General features: G+C 39.5%; 2 protein-coding genes and 1 long non-coding RNA gene across 3 annotated transcripts in view; 1 reads left to right on the top strand and 2 right to left on the bottom strand.

Annotated features, from left to right (window-relative positions):
• The window catches only part of LOC124110731 (probable enoyl-CoA hydratase 1, peroxisomal), a 28,902-nt gene extending 19,693 nt beyond the window's left edge, over positions 1-9,209 (bottom strand). The window contains exons 1-3 of the mRNA XM_046470096.2: positions 9,087-9,209; positions 3,194-3,355; positions 1,958-2,061 (exon numbers count right to left, since the gene is read on the bottom strand). Of these exons, the coding sequence (XP_046326052.2) occupies positions 1,958-2,061; positions 3,194-3,355; positions 9,087-9,198 (378 nt within the window). The 5' untranslated portion in view covers positions 9,199-9,209. The remainder of the gene's footprint in view (positions 1-1,957; positions 2,062-3,193; positions 3,356-9,086) is intronic.
• Positions 9,210-11,888: 2,679 nt separating this feature from the next.
• On the top strand, positions 11,889-18,579 carry LOC124110732. Its single transcript, XM_046470097.2, has 5 exons — positions 11,889-12,132; positions 12,972-13,077; positions 15,152-15,258; positions 17,023-17,195; positions 17,703-18,579. Exons 1-5 carry the CDS (start codon positions 12,006-12,008, stop codon positions 17,976-17,978), a joined length of 789 nt encoding a protein of 262 aa, XP_046326053.1. The 5' UTR covers positions 11,889-12,005; the 3' UTR covers positions 17,979-18,579.
• A 300-nt stretch (positions 18,580-18,879) lies between these two features.
• LOC124110709 lies at positions 18,880-20,097 on the bottom strand. Its single transcript, XR_006857309.2, has 2 exons — positions 19,830-20,097; positions 18,880-19,156 (listed from the first exon to the last, which is right to left on the bottom strand). It is a non-coding gene; the product is annotated as an uncharacterized LOC124110709 (long non-coding RNA).
• Between the last annotated feature and the right edge of the window lie 705 nt (positions 20,098-20,802).

The raw sequence follows: 20,802 nt of genomic DNA, 5'->3' as shown, positions 1-20,802 counted from the left end.
ACCAACGAGTTGGGAATGACAAAAGTTTCTGCAAGATGGGTGCCAAAGCTCTTGACAGCAGATCAGAAACGTGTCAGATTCCTGACATTCCCGTGACAATTTATGCCGTTTTGAAGCAGATCCCGATGATTTTTTGGCCCGATTTGTAACCATGGATGAGACCTGGATTCATCACTTTCAACCAGAAACCAAAATTCAGTCTAAACAATGGAAGCATCCGGAATGACCAGCCCCCTAAAAACCTGGTTCCTTCTGCTGGAAATGTGATGGCTTCAGGCTTTTGGGATTCCAAGGGTATTCTGCTGATTGACTATCTTGAAAAAGGCCAGACTATCAATGGAAGATATTATGCTGACCTACTGAGACAGTTGCGTGAAGCCATCAAAGCTAAGCGACGGGGAATGCTCACTAAAGGAGTCCTGTTCCACCAAGACAATGCTCCTGTTCACAAATCGGTGGTTGCCATGTCAGCGATCCATGATTGTGGCTTCGAACTCATTGACCATCCCCCTTATTCACACGATTTGACCCCGTCAGACTTCCACCTGTTTACCAAAATGAAAAAGGAACTACCCGGTCGCCATTTTCCTAGTAATGATGATGTCATTTCCGCTGTGAATGACTTTTTTAGGGTGGCTGAAGAAAATTTCTTCTTGACCGACATCCAGGCCTTGCAGCATCGCTGGCAAAAGTGTGTAAACCTGGAAGGGGACTATGTGGAGAAATAAATGAAAACCATCGACTTGGTACAGGTCTTCCACAGTTAGGCTTAGAACTTTTCAGCCAGCCCTCGTAGCATGGGGCAGATGTGTGCATTTTATCATGATTACGATAAACAGGGTGGAGAGAGAGAAGAGAGATTGGTCTTATGACTGTATAATGTTTTGCAATCTCATTAAAATCAGATCTAAGTTCTCCCTGCCGCTGAACAAAGATCTGAGGACATCCCATTATGGGTCACGTCAGAACGACCTTTGCCGAACTTTGACCGACCACTGAAACGACTAACAAGAAGTCGACATCAGCCAATTAGAAAGCAGCTTTCACAAGCTTTACAGCCCTCGTTTCAACTTGGCAACTTCCATTTCAGACTACGCTTGAAAAATATGCTGACACAGTTCTCGATCAAAATTCCTTCCCACGTACTGTGCAACACCTCCTCCGTTCAAACGTTTATCCCACGACAGATAGACGATAATGTTGACAGAATCAGTCGTACAGGCCGTAACTGTCGTTCGGAATACCCCATGTCAACGTGTTTGAGGTTGCATGATTAGAAAACACATTCTGACTCACTTTCATGATCTGGTAAGCGACGCTTTGATTGGTCGGATGAAAGGTCGTTTTGACATGACCCGTGATGGGATGTCCTCAGATAGCGAGAACTAAAATCTGATTTGAATGAGATTGAATATTTTGCTGCCCCCCCTCATTTTATGTAACATTTTTCACGGCCTCTTAAGTACATGACCAGTCACTAAAAAATGGTCAATGAATATTTTTTCATTTGAAAAAGTAGAACTGTCATTTTTTCATGGGATCCCAAACTATATAGGTGTGATAAATTATGCAGACATTGAACCCTTTTGGGAAATCAAACTCACTCGGGCCTTTGGCATAATGAGAAAATGTGTTAACCACAAAGCTATCTAGCCGCCCTAGATTGTTTCAGGAAATCTGTCAGGGAGGAAAAATGGTAAATGGAAGTGACTCTGATTGTTGTGCAATACTGAAACGAACATGTTTTAACTCGATACAGGAAAATTGAAAATCAATGTCTTTTTTCATTTTGTTAGCATAGAGCTGTATCGTTATATTGATTAATACTTAATGGATATGTTGCCACTTAGACCCTAGACATTTGCCATGCATCAAGAGTGATGAATCGACAAGGCCTGTTTTGCAATCTGCTCTCAATAACTGAACAAAACATGACTGTTATCACTGCAAGACTTACCATCGGTGCTGCTATGTCCTGCACAGGCTCTCTCACCAGGGAACTGATTGATGTGTCCATCTTTGCAAGTGCGGTCAGGTCAAACCCAGCACAAAACACACCACCTCAAAATGAAAACAACAACAAGCTTCAACATCAAAATGTAATCCTGCATATTTGACACAATTTTCATCCAAAATACTTTTAATTATAATTTGAATATATCTTATTGGATGCATATTTTCATCAGTTGATGCTCAGTACTGGTTCGACAAAACCATTCAAGGAATGTAACCATGGTAACATTGTTTATGTTTTCATTAAATCATGTTTAAAGCAAACAGAACGTTCACAGTGCGGACTATAACTCGTAACATTTTAATACAAAACATTTTGCTTGATATTTTTTTTATCCCTGCCTTTGTGTGATTTTAAGGATAAAGAGTTCAGCATGGTTCAAACATGAATCTTTAAATTGTGCTTTTGACTCTCAAAAGGTATGCAGGTCTAGGGTATCACACTTCACTCTGCAGAGTTGTACCCCTTAGCTCTGCAAGGATCTGCCGATCATGGGTTCAGTTTATGATCTGATTCATTAAAGTGCAAAACTACGACATGTACGATGACATTTCAGGCTTTTTCAATAAATATAAGATAGTCACGTGATAATAATCACAAAGAACAATAAAGAATGAAGCATGGTTTACTTCACGATAAAACATTGTTCTATCATGTCGTTTCTGGTGATTGGAATATGTGCTTGCAACTTGATGACATCATATATTGGACGACCAGGTGAAGTGTCTAGTAAGTTGTTCCCCATAGATGTAGCTGGCTAATGTACCAAACTTAACCCACCTGTTCGTGAAATGGACATGTCCAACATTTCCAAGGTTGGATTCTATTCAGGGAGTCATCGTTATCAAGATTTTGGTAAATATTTTTAAAGCTTGTACATATTATCAACATCCTTAAAGAGGCTGTACATAGTGTTGATATTTCCTATAAGAAATAAGTGGTGGGAGTGGGAGTGGGAGTTTTTTATTGTACAATAAAACACTGCAGGGAGAATAAACCACTCGGGGCTTTGACCTCATGGTTTATTATCCCTGCAGTGTTTTATTGAATGATAACAACTCCCACGAGTCGTTTATTTCTTAACTAAACTGACATTCCATGATATAACTGAACTACTGTTCAATGGAGCATTTAGCCAACTCACTCACTCACTCACCCACTCTTGATTCAAGGACTGACCTTCCCCATACAGCACGGCCACCTTGGCCCCTTCCTCGGCCTCAAACTGCCGGAACGCTTTCAGGAGTTCTGCAGCTGTCGCAGGACTCACAGCGTTCCGCTTGCCGGGAGAATTGAGGCCTATCATGAACACCTCACCTCGTTTTTCAGTTCTGACCAGGTCTGTAAATTATAACACTGTTTGTTAACACACAGATCCAAAACATATTAGGAACCTGAACGTTTTACTGCTCTATGAACTGATGAGGGAAAGACTCACAACCATCACAGTCTAAAAGATGAAGACAGACTCATCCTTGCATGCCTACAGTTGTATATAAATAATGGTGGATTTCTGAGAAAATGATAGGCATAGTCCTTACTGATTTATCTAGGATTTCTGGGAGTTTTTTTTTTAAATTTGTGATTTTCATAAAAGTCCATATTTTCTTTTCAGGGTTATTTTAATATTACATTCAATGCAAAATTGTAAATTAACAGTAAATACTCTTCTTGTTTATTGGTCCTGTATCAGTGAAGCAAAGTCAACACTGCAAAGTCAGCAATTAGATATCACTTTAATGACATGACCTGTAATTCCTATCTGGAACATTTGCTTCAGACGTGGGGCTGAATATCAGCCTCTGAGCAGGTGTAGAAAAATTCCTGGATACATTAGCAAAGTTTCATGGAGAGATAATGAAAAGTTTGGCACCTCAATCAAACCCTACCATTTCCTGAACTTGTTCCCTGGGAAAAGAAAAGATACAAATGCAAAACATTCCAGGACATCAAAAGGCAACAGTTCAGATCTTGCCTGACGTGCATACAAAGTTGCAAGAAATCTATTGAACAGTTTTTGGGTAATGCTCTTGAAAAGAATCCACCCCACATATGAGAAACCTCCCGAAATGTAAAACAAGGGCCATAAATAACATTTATGAAACTTGACAACATATTCATCACATAATTAATGATGTATTCAAAACATCATCTGTAGTGGTTTCAGAGAAACGTATCCCCATTGGTTCTGTGTACTTGTCCAAAATATCTATCAAGGGCTGTAACAAGGGCTGTAACATATCTATCAAAGACTGTAACAAGGGCTGTAACATATCTATCAAAGACTGTAACAAGGGCTGTACAATATCTATCAAGGGCTGTAACAAGGGCTGTAACATATCTATCAAGGGCTGTAACATATCTATTAGGGGTTGTAACATATCCTTCAACGGCTGTAACATATCTATCAAGGGCTATAACAAGGGCTGAAACATATCTATCAAGGGCTGTAACAAGGGCTGTACAATTTCTATCAAGGGCTGTAACAAGGGCTGTAACATATCTATAAAGGGCTGTAACAAGGGCTGTAACATATCTATCAAGGGCTGTAACATATCTATCAAGGGCTGTAACAAGGGCTGTAAAATATCTATCAAGGGCTGTAACAAGGGCTGTAACATATCTATCAAGGGCTGTAACATATCTATCAAGGGCTGTAACAAGGGCTGTAAAATATCTATCAAGGGCTGTAACAAGGCCTGTAACATATCTATCAAGGGCTGTAACATATCTATCAAGAGCTATAACAAGGGCTGTAACATATCTATCAAGGGCTGTAACATATCTATCAAGGGCTGTAACATAGCAAGGGCTGTAACAAGGGATGTAACATATCTATCAAGGGCTGTAACAAGGGCTGTAAAATATCTATCAAGGGCTGTAACATATCTATCAAGGGCTGTAACAAGGGCTGTAACATATCTATCAAGGGCTGTAACAAGGGCTGTAACATATCTATCAAGGGCTGTAACATATCTATCAAGGGCAGAAAAATATCTATCAAGGGCTGTAACATATCTATCAAGGGCTGTAACAAGGGCTGTAAAATATCTATCAAGGGCTGTAACAAGGGCTGTAACATATCTATCAAGAGCTGTAACAAGGGCTGTAAAATATCTATCAAGGGCTGAAACAAGGGCTGTAACATATCTATCAAGGGCTGTAACAAGGGCTGTAAAATATCTATCAAGGGCTGTAAAATATCTATCAAAGGCTGTAACAAGGGCTGTCACATATCTATCAAGGGCTGTAACAAGGGCTGTCACATATCTATCAAGGGCTGTAACAAGGGCTGTAACATTTCTATCAAGGGCTGTAACATAGCAAGGGCTGTAACAAGGCCTGTAACATATCTTTCAAGGGCTGTAAAATATCTATCAAGGGCTGTAACAAGGGCTGTAAAATATCTATCAAGGGCTGTAACATATCTAACAAGGGCTGTAACATATCTATCAAGGGCTGTAACAAGGGCTGTAAAATATCTATCAAGGGCTGTAACATAACAAGGGCTGTAACAAGGCCTGTAACATATCTATCAAGGGCTGTAACAAGGGCTGTAAAATATCTATCAAGGGATGTGACATATCTAACAAGGGCTGTAACATATCTATCAAGGGCTGTAACAAGGGCTGAAAAACATCTATCAAGGGCTGTAACATATCTATCAAGGGCTTTAATATATCTATCAAGGGCAGATAAATATCTATCAAGGGCTGTAACATATCTATCAAGGGCTGTAACAAGGGCTGTAACATATCTATCAAGGGCTGTAACAAGGGCTGAAAAACATCTATCAAGGGCTGTAACATATCTATCAAGGGCTGTAACATATCTATCAAGGGCAGATAAATATCTATCAAGGGCTGTAACAAGGGCTGTAACATATCTATCAAGGGCTGTAACAAGGGCTGTAAAATATCTATCAAGGGCTGTAACATATCTAACAAGGGCTGTAACATATCTAACAAGGGCTGTAACAAGGGCTGTAAAATATCTATCAAGGGTTGTAACATAGCAAGGGCTGTAACAAGGGCTGTAACATATCTAGCAAGGGCTATAACAAGGGCTGTAAAATATCTATCAAGGGCTGTAACATAACAAGGGCTGTAACAAGGCCTGTAACATATCTATCAAGGGCTGTAACAAGGGCTGTAAAATATCTATCAAGGGATGTGACATATCTAACAAGGGCTGTAACATATCTATCAAGGGCTGTAACAAGGGCTGAAAAACATCTATCAAGGGCTGTAACATATCTATCAAGGGCTTTAATATATCTATCAAGGGCAGATAAATATCTATCAAGGGCTGTAACATATCTATCAAGGGCTGTAACAAGGGCTGTAACATATCTATCAAGGGCTGTAACAAGGGCTGAAAAACATCTATCAAGGGCTGTAACATATCTATCAAGGGCTGTAACATATCTATCAAGGGCAGATAAATATCTATCAAGGGCTGTAACAAGGGCTGTAACATATCTAAGAAGGGCTGTAACAAGGGCTGTAACATATCTATCAAGGGTTGTAACATAGCAAGGGCTGTAACAAGGGCTGTAACATATCAACAAGGGCTGTAACAAGGGCAGTAAAATATCTACCAAGGGCTGTAACAAGGGCTGGAACATATTTTTTCTTGATGTTGTTTCTCAAACTAAATCACCATTTTATCCCTCTATGACGAGTGCAAAATGTCATCCTTGTAGGGCTGGGACTGGTGACTCAGGGAGGGTTTGTACTAAGTAGGACCCGGGTACCCACAGGACTACCCGAACCCGTGGTTAGTCACGTGATTATTTAGTTTAATGGCCAAAATTATCTATGGTTATACTATAAGTGACAAATGTTCACATTTCTCTCCGACTATGAATACATTCCCTCTGACTTTACATATATGTATATGTTTGCATAAAGATAAAACTTCAGTCAACTTCAGTGTATGCATGACCAGATCATTTTATACCTGTATCTAAATACATTTTGACAGGAGTACGGTCAAACGTTTCCCAATTGGACATTTTGTACCTCTCTTGAGACCTACATAGGGTACCTGGGTAGGGTCAGGTAATAGGGGTAGGTGTGGTGGGTATCTGGGTAGTAAATTTGGACGCGTCCCAGCCCTACATCCTTGTATTTAAAGTGGTTTCCAAGAAAACATGTCCAAAAGATCAAACAAGGACCTTCACTGTAAAGTATTAATTTCTGATGATTTTCAAACTTGATTAATATATTTATCACTTAATCATGTTAAGCATGTTAAGCACTATTAATAATATTTTCAAAATTTCATCCTTGTTCCCTAAAAATACTTGTACACATTGAAAGGTTGGAAGGACAGCTGGATTGATCAGTACGTGTATGCCATAGCCTAACTTCAGGGACGCCCGTGAAGATGCAGGTTAAACTTGTTCTTCAGCAACCCATGCATGCCTAAGAGGCGACTAACAGGATCAGGTGATCAGACTCACAGACTTGGTTGATGCATGTCACTGTAACCTAACTGCTTAGCTCCATGCTCATTATCAATAACTTGATTTTCTGGTCCAGACTTTATCATTTAATTTATATATACTTCACCATGGAGGATAATAAGGTGACAGAACCAAAAAAAGTCACATACATAAATTGAAAATAAGGCTTAAAAAATAAAAGAATTGGTTCTCAGGCAATGTTTTTTGAAAATATAGTGCGGGCGGGCGGTGTCTTTTTTGGGAGGGGGGGGGGGGGTTCAAACTAGTATGTAACCAATGAACAGTTGTGTAATCAATAAGCAATTCTGTAAAATCAACCTAGGAAAGGGCATCCCTATATAAATGTATTCCTTTATGAATAAAATACTGGAATACAGTATTTGACTACCTTTGGGCTTGGAATATTTAAGGATTTTTTCATATTTTTTTAAAATTGGAAATAAAAACGAAACGTGCAGCGAACTTTATAATGATGCGGGCGGTGCCTGAGAACCAAGACTATTTATTTTTTTAGCCTAAGTAAATAAGTATAAATTAATTCTTAGATTTTCAAGGAAAAAAAGTATATTTGACAGGATTCATTTTATTCAAATGATTATATTTCTTTAAACAAACTGTTCCAGGCATCTCTGCACATAAAGTATTGACAGATCATGTGATCTGCACAAAGTAGGAACGCTTGGTAGAACTACGCATTATACAGAATATTTCACCCAGTAAAGTAAAAGGCAACATGTTGTGATTTTCTTTGTCTGTAGACGCCTGGTGACATGATTTGGGTGGTTGTCAAATGATTGTGGTGAGGCGGATGGAGACAAGAATCAAATAATTGATTCATTATGGCTTCGCATCTATTTTATATTTGCGCATCCCTTCATGTGTGTGGCTGCTTGCACTTGTCCAGACATATGCCAGTTTTATAGTATAAGCCCACTGAGAAACTGTACGTGCGACAGTTTAACATGGATATCTCAGACACAGACACAATATACAGACTCTGAACTGACCAGTCCTTGCCAGGCAGGGTAACAACAAGTGCCATCTTTCTAAGACATGATAGGGGAGTGAGGGGTTGTCAGTACAATATGATATAGTTCTAAGACCAATCCCCCCCCTATAATAAATGACCATGCAGTTACTTACCAAACGTTGAATTCATTACATTTGGATACAAATGGCAGTTTAATTGCCATAAATACTACTTTCAATAGGACTGTTGTCGCGGTTACGTCGAAAACTGGTTTCCAAACTCTTGAAACAATTCAGGTGCGATCTTTAGTGGTAACAAGCACGTGAAGTTCCAACTTCACTGATCCATACATTTCTGGGGAGACGACGAGAAACTTAAATTCGTTTTGAGCATGGTCAAAGTGCAAAGGTCAAAGCAAGGCCAAAATATCGCAACATAATGGAACAGGTAATGTTGAGCACCACGAATGACTACACATATGCCAATTTTGAATTTTCCTTTCATATTTAACTGGTCCGTTTCGACAACATCTTGTCTTGTTTGGGCAAAAACTGTTAACTGAAGTGTTTTGTTACAAATCACTTATCCGTTTTGAGTACCACACACTTATCGTGAACTGAATAGAAAATGACCTGTAGACACTGCTTCACACGACATGAACTGTGCATGCTGTCGTGGGTACTTGTGTCGGTCAAGAAACGACCTGGTAACACGCCGCACAAATCCGTGATAGAGCGACGCCATTTTGAACAATTGTGTATGTGATATCACGTGATACCACCACAGTGTGATGATCGAGAGTGAGTTGAAATTGGTGCAGTTTCAAACGGCACCTCAGCAAAACGGCGCGGAATTCATCTATAGAAAACATCTATATTCCATCATGAGTGAGTGAGTGAGACAATTATATGTTTTTCTTTCTTAAACTTGAGTGAGAGAATGACTGACCGAGCAAGCATGTTTTTTTCTGCCAGGTTTAGCAATATTTCAGTACTATCACGGCAGAGGTTACAAGAAAAGGGCTTTATCTTACATCATGACTAAAATGAACGAAAAGAAGGGAATTTTCCGCCTTCAAGAGAAAATCTTACTTTGAGCAAATCCGTGACCATCATGATTGTTTAACCATATATTTGTACTGTTTGGTTCTGAATCTCCAATGTAAATCAGATAGGGTCAAAGGCTTGCTCATATTCCAATGTAAATGCTTCATGAAAACCTCTAACATCAGTCTTTTCGGAACATTTTCAACCAAATGTCAAACATGCATTAAATGAACAAAGTCTAAATCTCATTTATGTGAACATATCTGTTATAGCAATTAATAAAAGTTTCACTAATTTCTAATGCAGATCAATTGGGCCAAAAGGGGGCTGTGTGGAGAGCCGGTCTCTGGGCCGGGTCTAAAAGTGAGAAGCTTGCAGTAAAATAAAGGCTTAATTTTGGAAATATCAGTTGCGACCTAAACACGGGATCGATCATTTTAATATTCTGACAATGACAATTATTTTCTCTAAAAGGAGAAGCCAGATATTTATTTGCGACCCGGATGATCAAACATACATGAAACCGGATGACAAACGCGGCTTTCAGAGATAGTTTACGTCCGCTTCAGTATATCGGATGGCATTTATGTTGATGTGCATGCTATTTTTAATTTGTAGATTTTTTGTTTCCAAGGCAACAAGTTGGACTTAGGTTCAGATGTGCCTTGTGATATTCGGGTATTTAAAAGTTTCAGCTTTAGCTCTTTTATGGATGTCTGTCCCGTGCTAAACTCATAAACATTAACCTATACTTGATAATTTCCATCACGTTAATGTATGTTAAAATTAAGTGCATTAAAATCGCTACGGCTAAGTAGAATCTGTGATTAAACACTATGGTAGCAACGAAGCCTACTTTTGAAACTGTTTACTTGTGACTCTCTCCACATTGCCCCTTTCTTAAAGTTCAGATTATGTTAGAACATTCTTAAATAGATTCTTCTAAACAACACCCGATAAGAGGTGAGGTGAAATGGGTTTAATGTCGCGTTCGAGATGATTGCACTTATATAACGACGCCAGCGTGCGTGCGTGCGTGTGTCTGTCTGCTTGTACTAGTCCGGACTAAAGCCGATTTTATAGTGCTAGCCCACTGAGACACCATGCCGCAGTTTAACATGAATACTCTACTCAGACACAATATACTGACTCCGACCAGTCCATGTTTTAGCCCCTTAGCACCATACAGGGTAACAACAAGTACTATCTTTGAACATCTTTTGGTATGACTCGGCCGGGCAGACGCTCAACCACTAGACCATGCACGGAGACGGCCTACGCGATGTTTAGACTGTCCAGACTCTCGTGACCCTTTAACATGTTTTGCATATCAAACGAGGAATGAATATAAGTAGAAGCTTCCTCATGAGACCACGCGGTCTCTAGCAGAACACAGTGTTGTTGGGGTGAATTTGGATTTTTAAGAAACAAATTCAACTACAAACATTCTATGTGTTTAATTAGAAACCTACTGGGTCATTAGTCAGCCCACTTGGTTTCCTCAAAGAAAATGATAGGTAGGCCTACGGCAGGTGTTTTGAATTATGACAACGTAAGGATAAGATTTATGGATGAACAACGTTTTTAATATTACAATTAGGATCGCTTGTTTGCTTGACGATCACTTGCTTGATAAAAGTATTAGAACCTACACCGAAACGTCGCTCCTAATTGTAATAAAGAAGTTGTTCATCCATATATCTTATCCTTACTTGGTTGGTTGGTTGGTTTGTTGTTTAACGCCGCACTCAGCAATATTCCAGCTATATGACGGCGGTCTGTAAATAATCGAGTCTAGACCAGACAATCCAGTGATTGATATCATGAGCATCGATCCAGGCCATTGGGATCGATGACATGCTTCAACAAAGTCAGCGAGCTTGACCACCCGATCCCGTTAGTCGCCTTTTACGACAAGCAGAGTCACCCTTTACGGCAAGCATGGGTTGCTGAAGAGCTATTCTACCCCGGTTCTTCACGGGTCCCTTACTTAGTACTCCAACTTCTAAATGCCTCCCAAAGAAGTCATGGCAACGTACGCGTTTATAATATCAGAACGATGCATTTGGTCATATTATCTCAAAACACCAAACACAACAGCTTGCTCTTGTTTGGTTCCAAAGTGAAACGAGAGTTATCTAATCTACAGCTGCATCTGTAAATACAAAACACACGTTTATCTTGATCTCATAAATCATAAAGTATATTTAGATCTCTTGAATTGATATGCCTTAAAAATTAGTTGTTATTATTGAATTTGGTTGTTATAGCATAAACTGTGTTGACCTTTCGGCGTCACTCGATCGTCGAGGGACGAATGTAGCTGATTTGCTCTTCCGATTTAGGATGTTGCCGTTTTGGCCGATTCCAGGAACGTCGCTGTGTGGAGCTTGTATTGATGTATGTCACGTGATTATCCGCACATGAAAACAAACACTTCCCAAGTTATGTAAGATCTGATTCGACGTTATCTACATAGATTGTCAACGTCACACCGTACTTGGCATGTTGCAGTACTTTGGAGACATGGGGAACAGTTTGATCAAAGCAGCAGCTCTAGATTTTGGCGCCCAGTGGGCGTGTTGGGCGGTGGCTGCAGCACTGCGGACTGAGAAGTTCTATGACCTAGCAGGTTGGTTCAGGGTAGTTCACCTCGACCGCCATATAATCAGACATCTGAGATCACACGTCGGCCGTGTGAGTGACAGTAGTACATTGGGATGCCGTACATTTACTAAGTATGTCAAATGTGTTCATATGGGTATGTACGTGGTCTATGCCCATAAAGCAGTAGGATATATATTACGCTGAAGGGGTCGTTGTCGGCACGGTTTCTACAGCTATGTAAGGCAGGTACGTTGTGTATACAGAAATATATCCCAGCCAAAATCAGAATTCAGTAAGTTAGCCGGTACCCTAAACGGCAGACAAGTCCATATTCCACAACCCGATATAGAAACCGTTTCATGTCTGATTACAAGCGCAGGTCTTCAGCAACCCAAGAAGACTATGCTTGTCGTGAGAGGTGACTAACGGGATCGGGTGGTTGATGCATGTCATCATGTCCCAATTGTGTAGATGCTCATGATGTCAATCACTCGATTGTCTCGTCCAGACTTGATTATTTAGAGATCGCCGTCGTATAGCTGGAATATTGCTGAGTGTTGCTTTCATCAACAAACAAACAAACCGTCAATAATCTTTTTTTGAATTTTGCTTGCTATTCAGTCCTTGTCATGATATTTCAAACTAGACCATTGTATGAACATACAATCATGATGTGCATCTTAATTAATTAAATATCATCTTAAAACTTCTTCCATTTTATTTCAAGTTCATGTACCTCATGAAATAAGGTTTCACTGTGCCATCGCTAGGCTGGAGATGGGTCAGTCTTATTCCCCCCAGGACATAAACTTGATATGTAATAGAAACATGTTTAATATCCTATTAATATGTTGTGTGTTTCAGGTTCTGGTACATTTTTCCTGTTGGCATGGCAGAGCCTGAAATGGGGAAACACGTTTCATCCTCGACAAAGAGTGGCGACGGGTATGGTTATGGCGTGGGCATGTAGGTAGGTGAAACTGATCTTTTGGGAGCCACAGACTACATGATAGCGATGGTTACTGGTATCACTGTGTAATAGGCGCGCCTTGCCTGAGGCGGCCCAGTGACAGCAGAGTTCACTGGCTTCACAGAGTGTTCTAGTTCGAATCCCACTGCTGACTCACGGCCCTTTGCGTTGTGTTTTATTTAATGTTAACTGTCTGGTTTAACCGTGAACCAGCTAACTGGGGACACTCCTGTGAGACTCTGTGGTTGGGTTCATGCATCCGGCGAGTGAAAAAGGACAATAAAGACTTGTTGAAAATATAATGAATTTTTAATACAACAAAAGTAAACTGATTAACAAAATATAAAATGAAGAAGTCCAACAATCTTACGGAAGAAAGCTATCTATTCCTACCCTAAACCTACTTAATCCTAACCCTACTTCTCCCCCACTGAAACCCCCCTTACACAAACTATATAAATAAATCTACCTACATTTTGATTTCTCCCCAACCCAGCTACATCAAACCTATTCTATAACTTAACTAGTGAGACGTCTTGTTAAACAAGAGACTGTAACTAACTTTCCCCGCACCGGAGTGGACTTACGTGTCAGGGAATCCCGAGATCTTAAGACACTGAATGCTGCGGTACCAGGTCCTTATATACCACTAGGCTGACCCTTGACCCGATTAGGGAAAACTCCTGTCGTACAGCCATTGGCCAGCAACGCTGATCGCGACCAATCAGGGCGTTCCTACCATATTGTGCTCGGCGCATCATAGCTCGTGGCGGAACATACAACACGTGGCTCGAGCACTCAAGTAGGAAAACTTCATGTTTTAGGATGCATAACTGTTATGAAAATACCCCAAAGGAAAGTTTTGGCTGTATTTAAAGATAAATGGTTCGGGAACTAGTGTATAATATTTTATAGAATTTGCACTCTGATAGAACCTGCATCGGCTGGTGGGAAATCAGACTTCAGTGGACCATCATGAAGGCATGGATCATAGCACTTTATGTGAGAAAAGAAGATGACAGACGGAGAGAGTGGAACAGTACATAGCTGCCTGCAATTTCACAGCTACAGTCAAAATAATGCTTGACTTCCATAAGAAAAATAAAATTAATAATAAGGCTAAAATAAAAATAGTCTTGGTTCTCAGGCACCGCCCGCATCATCATAAAGTTCGCCGCACGTTTCGTTTTTATTTCCATTCAAAAAAAATAAAATTTAAAATCCTCAAATATTCCAAGTCCAACAGTGGTCAAATACTGTATTCCAGTATTTTACTCATCAAGGAATACATTTATGTAGGGAGACCCTTTCCCGGGTTGATTGTACACAATTGTTTAATGATTACACAACTGTTTATTGGTTACATACTTGTTTGACCAACCAAAAACAAAGACACCACTCGCCCTCACTATATTTTCAAAAAAAATTGCCCGAGGACCAATTCTTATATTTTTTAAAGCCTAACGTAAATTACAATACAAAAAAAGATTTTAACCATATTAAAAGAATTAGAAAGCTGTGTGGGAAAACATTCCTTATCAATTAATGTTGTCCAGAAAGTTTCATTGGACATTACTATGTGCACACATGGTTGTATCTTGGCATTGTTGGATGGTGATAGTCTGCCTCAAGTCTGCAACAAATCTTAGTAAAAAATCTCTTTATTGGAATTAAAGATATTCCACTTATGGTTTTTATGTATCTTAATGTGATATGTTATATGTTACATGGTTTGACAGTATCAATTATTGTAGTGGATCCAATATTAGAATACCTCTGAATCTTAAAAAAGTCCCAATTTCGGACGACAAAGAAATGTTTTTCCCCAACTTGCCCAGGATGGGGCTTCCTTTAGAATCTTTGATAAATTCCTGATACTTTTATTTCTACAGTAAAAGGGTACGTGTGTGTTATGTTAATACTTATGTTGTCAAAAATGTTCTTCACATTAGATCATGGCTAAATCACATTGCAGAGTTACTTCCCTCAGTCATGTGAGAATTGGTACATAAAAGACATGTATAGGAATGTGTAAGGAATGTTACAGCTGTATTTATAACTGTTCTTCTTTCAGGCTCGGTATGTACCTGTTCACGAGAATCCTGAAGGATGGGAAAGACAGGAGGTTTAACAATGTTCGTGACAAGCCTGGAGTTTTCCTAGCTTACTGGACAATTCAGGGTAAATCTTGTCAGTGTGATAGCTCTCGAGTAAACCAGGTCTTGGGTTCTATTATCAGACCATCTCATAGCTGTATGTTGTTCATACTGCAGCGTGCAATATTTCATCTGACTTTGAAGGGGCAGTGGGGTAGGCCGGTGGTTAAAGCATTTGCTTGTCACACCAAAGACTGGGTTGGATTCCCCTCATGGGTACAATATGTGAGGTCCCCAGCTGGAATATTGCTAAAAGTGTCGTAAAACAGTACTCACTTGCTGCTGCGTATGATCAGTCAAGTCTGGACCACACAAACCAGTGGTTTATATTATGAGCAACTTCCAGCACCATTAACATGATAAAGCACCAGGGGTAAGATGGCACGATCAGCCAAATCACTGTGTCTGACGATCCCATACGATCCAATTTAGTTGTCTCTTAGTCTCACAACAAGCAGTAGAGGTCCCATTCTGACCCAGGCCCCGGAGGAGGTATTGAATAGTTTGAGAATAAAGTTCATGGAGTTAATGTTAAGTGCTTGATTATGCTGGTTGTAAGTGGCAACCAAATGGATTGGGTGGTCAGGCTCAGTTGTCAGTGTGTCCTCATACCCTGATGGCATGGATCGTTGCTCACAATATCAATCACTGGATTTTCTTGTCCAGGCTTGATTATTTACAGGCTGCTGTTATTTATTTGGAATATTGCTGAGTGTGTTAAACAACAAACAGACAAACAAAGAAATGATTGCCTGATTTGTACATTAACCAAGTAATGGACTTGTTATGTTTTCTTAGAGTTTTGTATTTGTGCTGTTTTTAGTGTTTTCATGGAAATATTATTGAACTTGAATAATATTTAGGTTTCTGTCTAAATTAACTGATGACATGATGTTAGTGGAGGTGTTTCATAAGGAAAGCATTAATCAATAGGCCACAGGAGAGAGCACCAGGAAAGTCTACTGGTGCTGTAAACATGGTAAGTGTCAGGCATCTCTAGTGGTTCTTGAGAAGATTTACTTTGGGATTATGTTTGAAACTTTCAAAGACGTATGTTTTGTCCCAATGCACTCACACTGCATGATCATTTGTGTCCATTGACATTTTAGGAGTATATGACACAAACTTAAAGCCTGTTGACGTCATCGAATAAAACTAGTGAAGACTCTCAGAATGCATTTGTACTGGTTTCCCAGGGTCTTGCATGTCCATTCTCCATGATAAATACCCTGGATTCACACCTGGATTCATAGTTTCATTTCAGAAGTGAGCACAGAATTTCAATCACTCATCATCTTGAAATCACCATCCAATTAATAGGCCTCTTCTGAGCATTAGTTCAGCATAGATCTATAATGAAAATCGTTGTCTAGCCCTTGATTTATCCAATCAACTAAGAACACTGTTATGATTAAGCTTATTGCTGTAAATGATGTTCTCCTGATTATAAAGATTGGAAGAGAAGTCCTAGTCTATTGTCCAGACCCAAGCGAATTTAGTAAGGAATCCAACTCAAGTCTAGAGTGGTTTGGCAAGTCTAGATTGCCTCAACATATTTCTGAGCTCCATTAAGATTTAACAGTCAGATGACTGATGGCCTATCATAAAGCCATTCCTGTTGAACTGGACTGAAACTGGACTCAAAACAAAGCAATGCTGGTGAATGGGTGCAGGGTATATATACAGAATGACTATGTTGTACATTGGGTAATGTAGGATGGCTGACACTGGGGGGAGGATTGTGCCCAATAGGCAGTGTTATTTATGAAGGTGCTGACACTGTTTGCAGGAGTGTGGGTGATGTCGACCCTCCTTCCTGTGTTGATGCTCAACAGTAAGAAGGAGGACAAGCCAGTCTCCACCAGGGACTACATAGGCTGGGCGCTCTGGGCACTCGGCTTCTTTTTTGAGGCTGTAGGAGACTACCAGAAATCTGCTTTCAGAGCAAATCCAGACAATGCTGTAAGTATCCATCTCGATTAGACATAATAGTTTACTGTAATAATAATGATAAAAAAAAATACACTGTGCGTCAGGAATGGAATGATGCCCTCTGCATCAGTCAACAAAACACTGAAGCACATGTTTAATGAAAGTAGGTCTTGAAAAAGTGAGTTTTAAGTTGTTTTCTGAAAACAGTATCACAGTATCAGTACCGATATTTACTACTCAAAAGAAGTTAAAGAACACCTGATTTCTACATATTACTTTAGTTGATCTGTCATAGTCATATGTCAAAAACGGGTGTTCTTTAACTTCCTTTGAGTTCTACATATGTATATTCTAAGGAAAAAATTTTTAAAGTTTGTTTGAGGCATCAGCATTTCAAAATCATTCAGAGGATCCTGGCATGGCCAAGACAACTTTTGACAGCAAATTGCATTGCGTAAAAACTCCACATTATATCTATAGAAGTATAGATTGATTCTTTGTTTCTTGATAAATAATGATAGTATTTCATTCTTGCAGGGAATGTTTATTCAACACGGATTGTGGAGTCTTTGCCGACATCCCAACTACTTTGGTGAAATTCTGATGTGGACGGGCTTATATATTACATCATCGAAAGCCCTGAGTGGATTCGAGCACATCAGCATCATTTCGCCCATATTCTTATCTTTTCTTCTCACACAAGTCAGTGGAATTCCACTTTTAGAAAAATATGCCTCCAAAAAGTGGGGTTCTAATCCTCAGTATCAGCTGTATGTAAAGAACACAGCTAAACTTGTGCCCTATATCTGGTGAACATGGTAACCATGACAACAGGAAGATGAAAAGGATGATATTTGTATGAAGATTTGTGTGTGTGTGATCAAAGTAGCAGCATGCCATGTCAGGGAATTATAGATTATTTTTCAATTTGTATTTTGTATGATTAGTTTTTTACACATATATATCTCAGATGGCATTACGGGTCCACACTTTTTTTTATTTTGTGGTTTATAGGTTTGCTAACAGATTGGTTAAATAAGAATAAAATTTTGTTTGTGTAGCTTGATTTTATTTTTTTTTCTTTGGCATTAAACTGTTTTGGTCCGTACATATTACGGACCAAATAAATAAGAATTCATTTAAATTTGTAGATGTTGTTGACCCAAAAATATGGTCAATTATTTTTAACAATGTTAATAAAGTATCTTTGAATAACTGGTGTTTTGTGAGACTTTTGTAGCTGTGTCTTTTTATATTCCATATCCATCAAGGGACAGTTGTAAGGAAAATAAGAATACATTCAAACTATTTTGATGTATTTTTCAAATCTGAAAATCAAAAAAGTGTTGGCCTGGTTTGCCTGATAGCCAGCATAACTATTTTCTATTGAAATAAAATATTTTATTATTATTAACACTGCTTTCTGTTGTTTCTGAAGGTGAACTAGGCCTCCTTGAAGTGATTTGGTTATATTTTGGTGTAAACTGTTGAAGCAAGGGATGGTGAGGTTGATGAAGATGTGTAAATTCCAGTTTTCAATATATTCTTGTTTCTCATGACTTTGCAACATTGATCGAGACATAGTTACTAACTTGTGAACTCCGACCCCTTAACCCCTACTAAGCTTCACCCAGAAATCAATGTGTACTGAACTATATCGTGAAATCAGTAAATACCAACACGATATCAATGAATAATTAATGGAAGTATATTGAAACACACAGGATTTGGTTTATAAATCATAAATACAAATTGGTCAAATATGTGTCAGCAGCTATATATAAAATGCCTTATTAAATAAGTCTGTGCATTCACGAATGTCCAGTATCTATTACAGTGGAATTACTTGAACGAGGCACCTGCTCTCTTCTTGAATCCAGGATTCCTCCATGCATCCAGGATTCCTCCATGCATCCGGCATACCACGTAATGTGTCTTTGCACCAATTTCCGAACTCTTGTGTCATAGCAGTGGACATACACAGTTGAGACCTGGTTGGAACAATCATATTAGACTGGGATTTCCACATAAAATGCCAGGGGAAAAAGAAAGTACAAAAGAAAGTTAGATGGTGGCTAAAAATGAAACAAACAAGACATGGTTATTCCAGGCTGATGTAATGAGCAGAGTGAAGCAGGTATTGTCATGATCAGTGTGAGTTGGTTCACAGATACCAGACATTCATTCAGCTGCCTAGTTTTGATGATCGGTTTTTGGACAAATCCAATTTTTAAGTGAATACTTGGTTTTGCCTGGACGTTGAGAATGCATGAGCATGCATGTTCATAAACTTAATGCTCAATATTTGATTGATTTCTCACTGCTTGCAAGAAAAAAAGTCTGAAAAATATATATCAACATTGACATATTGACATCCGCTTAACAGATAAAAATTGTATGGCATTCAGTGTACTGCGACCTCAGGAATAACAATTAGATATCTAATAGGTCTTGACATCTGATGTATCAATTCGGGGTAGGCACCCTCAAACAATGCTGTTGGGCGGTGTGGTAGCCTAGTGGTTAAAGCATTCGCTTGTCACGCCAAAGACCCAGGTTCGATTCTTCACATGGGTACTATGTTTGAAGCCCATTTCTTGTGCCCCCCCACCCTTATATTGGTAGAATATTGCTTAAAAACGGCGTAAATCAATACTGACTCACTCAAACAATATTGGAAGCAGTCAGAATATGTTTTTAGATATGTATCCCGTTCACACTGGACATGTAGAAAAGTCGCATGTCGTGTCGTGGGCCTCGAACCGCCCTCGTGTCGTTCTAATAGTGATACAGCCAGCCTTCTAGAAAGTGTAACAACGCAAAGTTCCCGAATGGGGGAGTCAGTCCTGGAAGTGATTCGACGGCGGATCTCTCCATACTGGGAAGATAACAACGGTGTCAAGCACTGTAACAAAGCTTGAACTGTAGACAACTAGGGGAGGTCACTCTATTTTATGAGCGCTTCAAATAGCTGCCTCCAACAATCATCAGAAACAGCCTTGCAAGGTCTACAAAACTCCACATAACACCCTCTCATTTCAAGAGATGAAAGTGTGAAAACAGTGGAAATATGAAAATGGATAATATCAAGTATTAACGAGTTTAAGCAACGCATTCTATTACACATGTAAAGTGAACATAAAATACATGTTCTCATTATACTCGCGTTATCAGCAAAACTACATGTCGTAGTGATCCAGTCAACTGCCTCCAGAAAGCGCATTTGCAAATGACCGCCTCCGTGGTCTAGTAGTAGAGCGTCTGCCGGAGAGCGGAATGTCCGGGGTTCGATCCTCGACCACTTCATACCTAAATACGTTGAAAGATGGTACGCTCGGCATTAAGGGGCTAAAACAATTATTTGATAAGTTCGGAGTCAGTATACAGTGTCTGAGTCGGGTATTCCTGGTATCTCAGTGGGCTAGCACTATACAATCGGCGTCAGTCTGGACTAGCACAAGCAGCCACACACACATACACACACATACGTACGTGCAGGTCGTGGTATAAGTGGAATACTCTTGGACGCGACATTAAACCCCATTCCACCTCCACCCCAACTGCATCTGCATTGTCTTTGCCCTGGTACAGTGGAGCTCAACTGTGGCACTTCAATAAAGGAACTATAAGAAACGAT

This window comes from Haliotis rufescens, unplaced genomic scaffold, assembly GCF_023055435.1.
Source record: "Haliotis rufescens isolate VD_foot unplaced genomic scaffold, xgHalRufe1.0.p SCAF_10, whole genome shotgun sequence".
Taxonomy (NCBI): Eukaryota; Metazoa; Mollusca; class Gastropoda; order Lepetellida; family Haliotidae; genus Haliotis; species Haliotis rufescens.
This window is presented reverse-complemented; position numbering and strand designations above follow the sequence as displayed.

Coding starts and splice junctions, on each gene's coding strand:
- LOC124110732 (XM_046470097.2), top strand. CDS start 12,006: ATGTTGCAGTACTTTGGAGACATGGGGAACAGTTTGATCAAAGCAGCA. Junction 12,133..12,971: donor GAAGTTCTATGACCTAGCAG/GTTGGTTCAGGG, acceptor TGTGTGTTTCAG/GTTCTGGTACATTTTTCCTG. Junction 13,078..15,151: donor GTTATGGCGTGGGCATGTAG/GTAGGTGAAACT, acceptor TTCTTCTTTCAG/GCTCGGTATGTACCTGTTCA.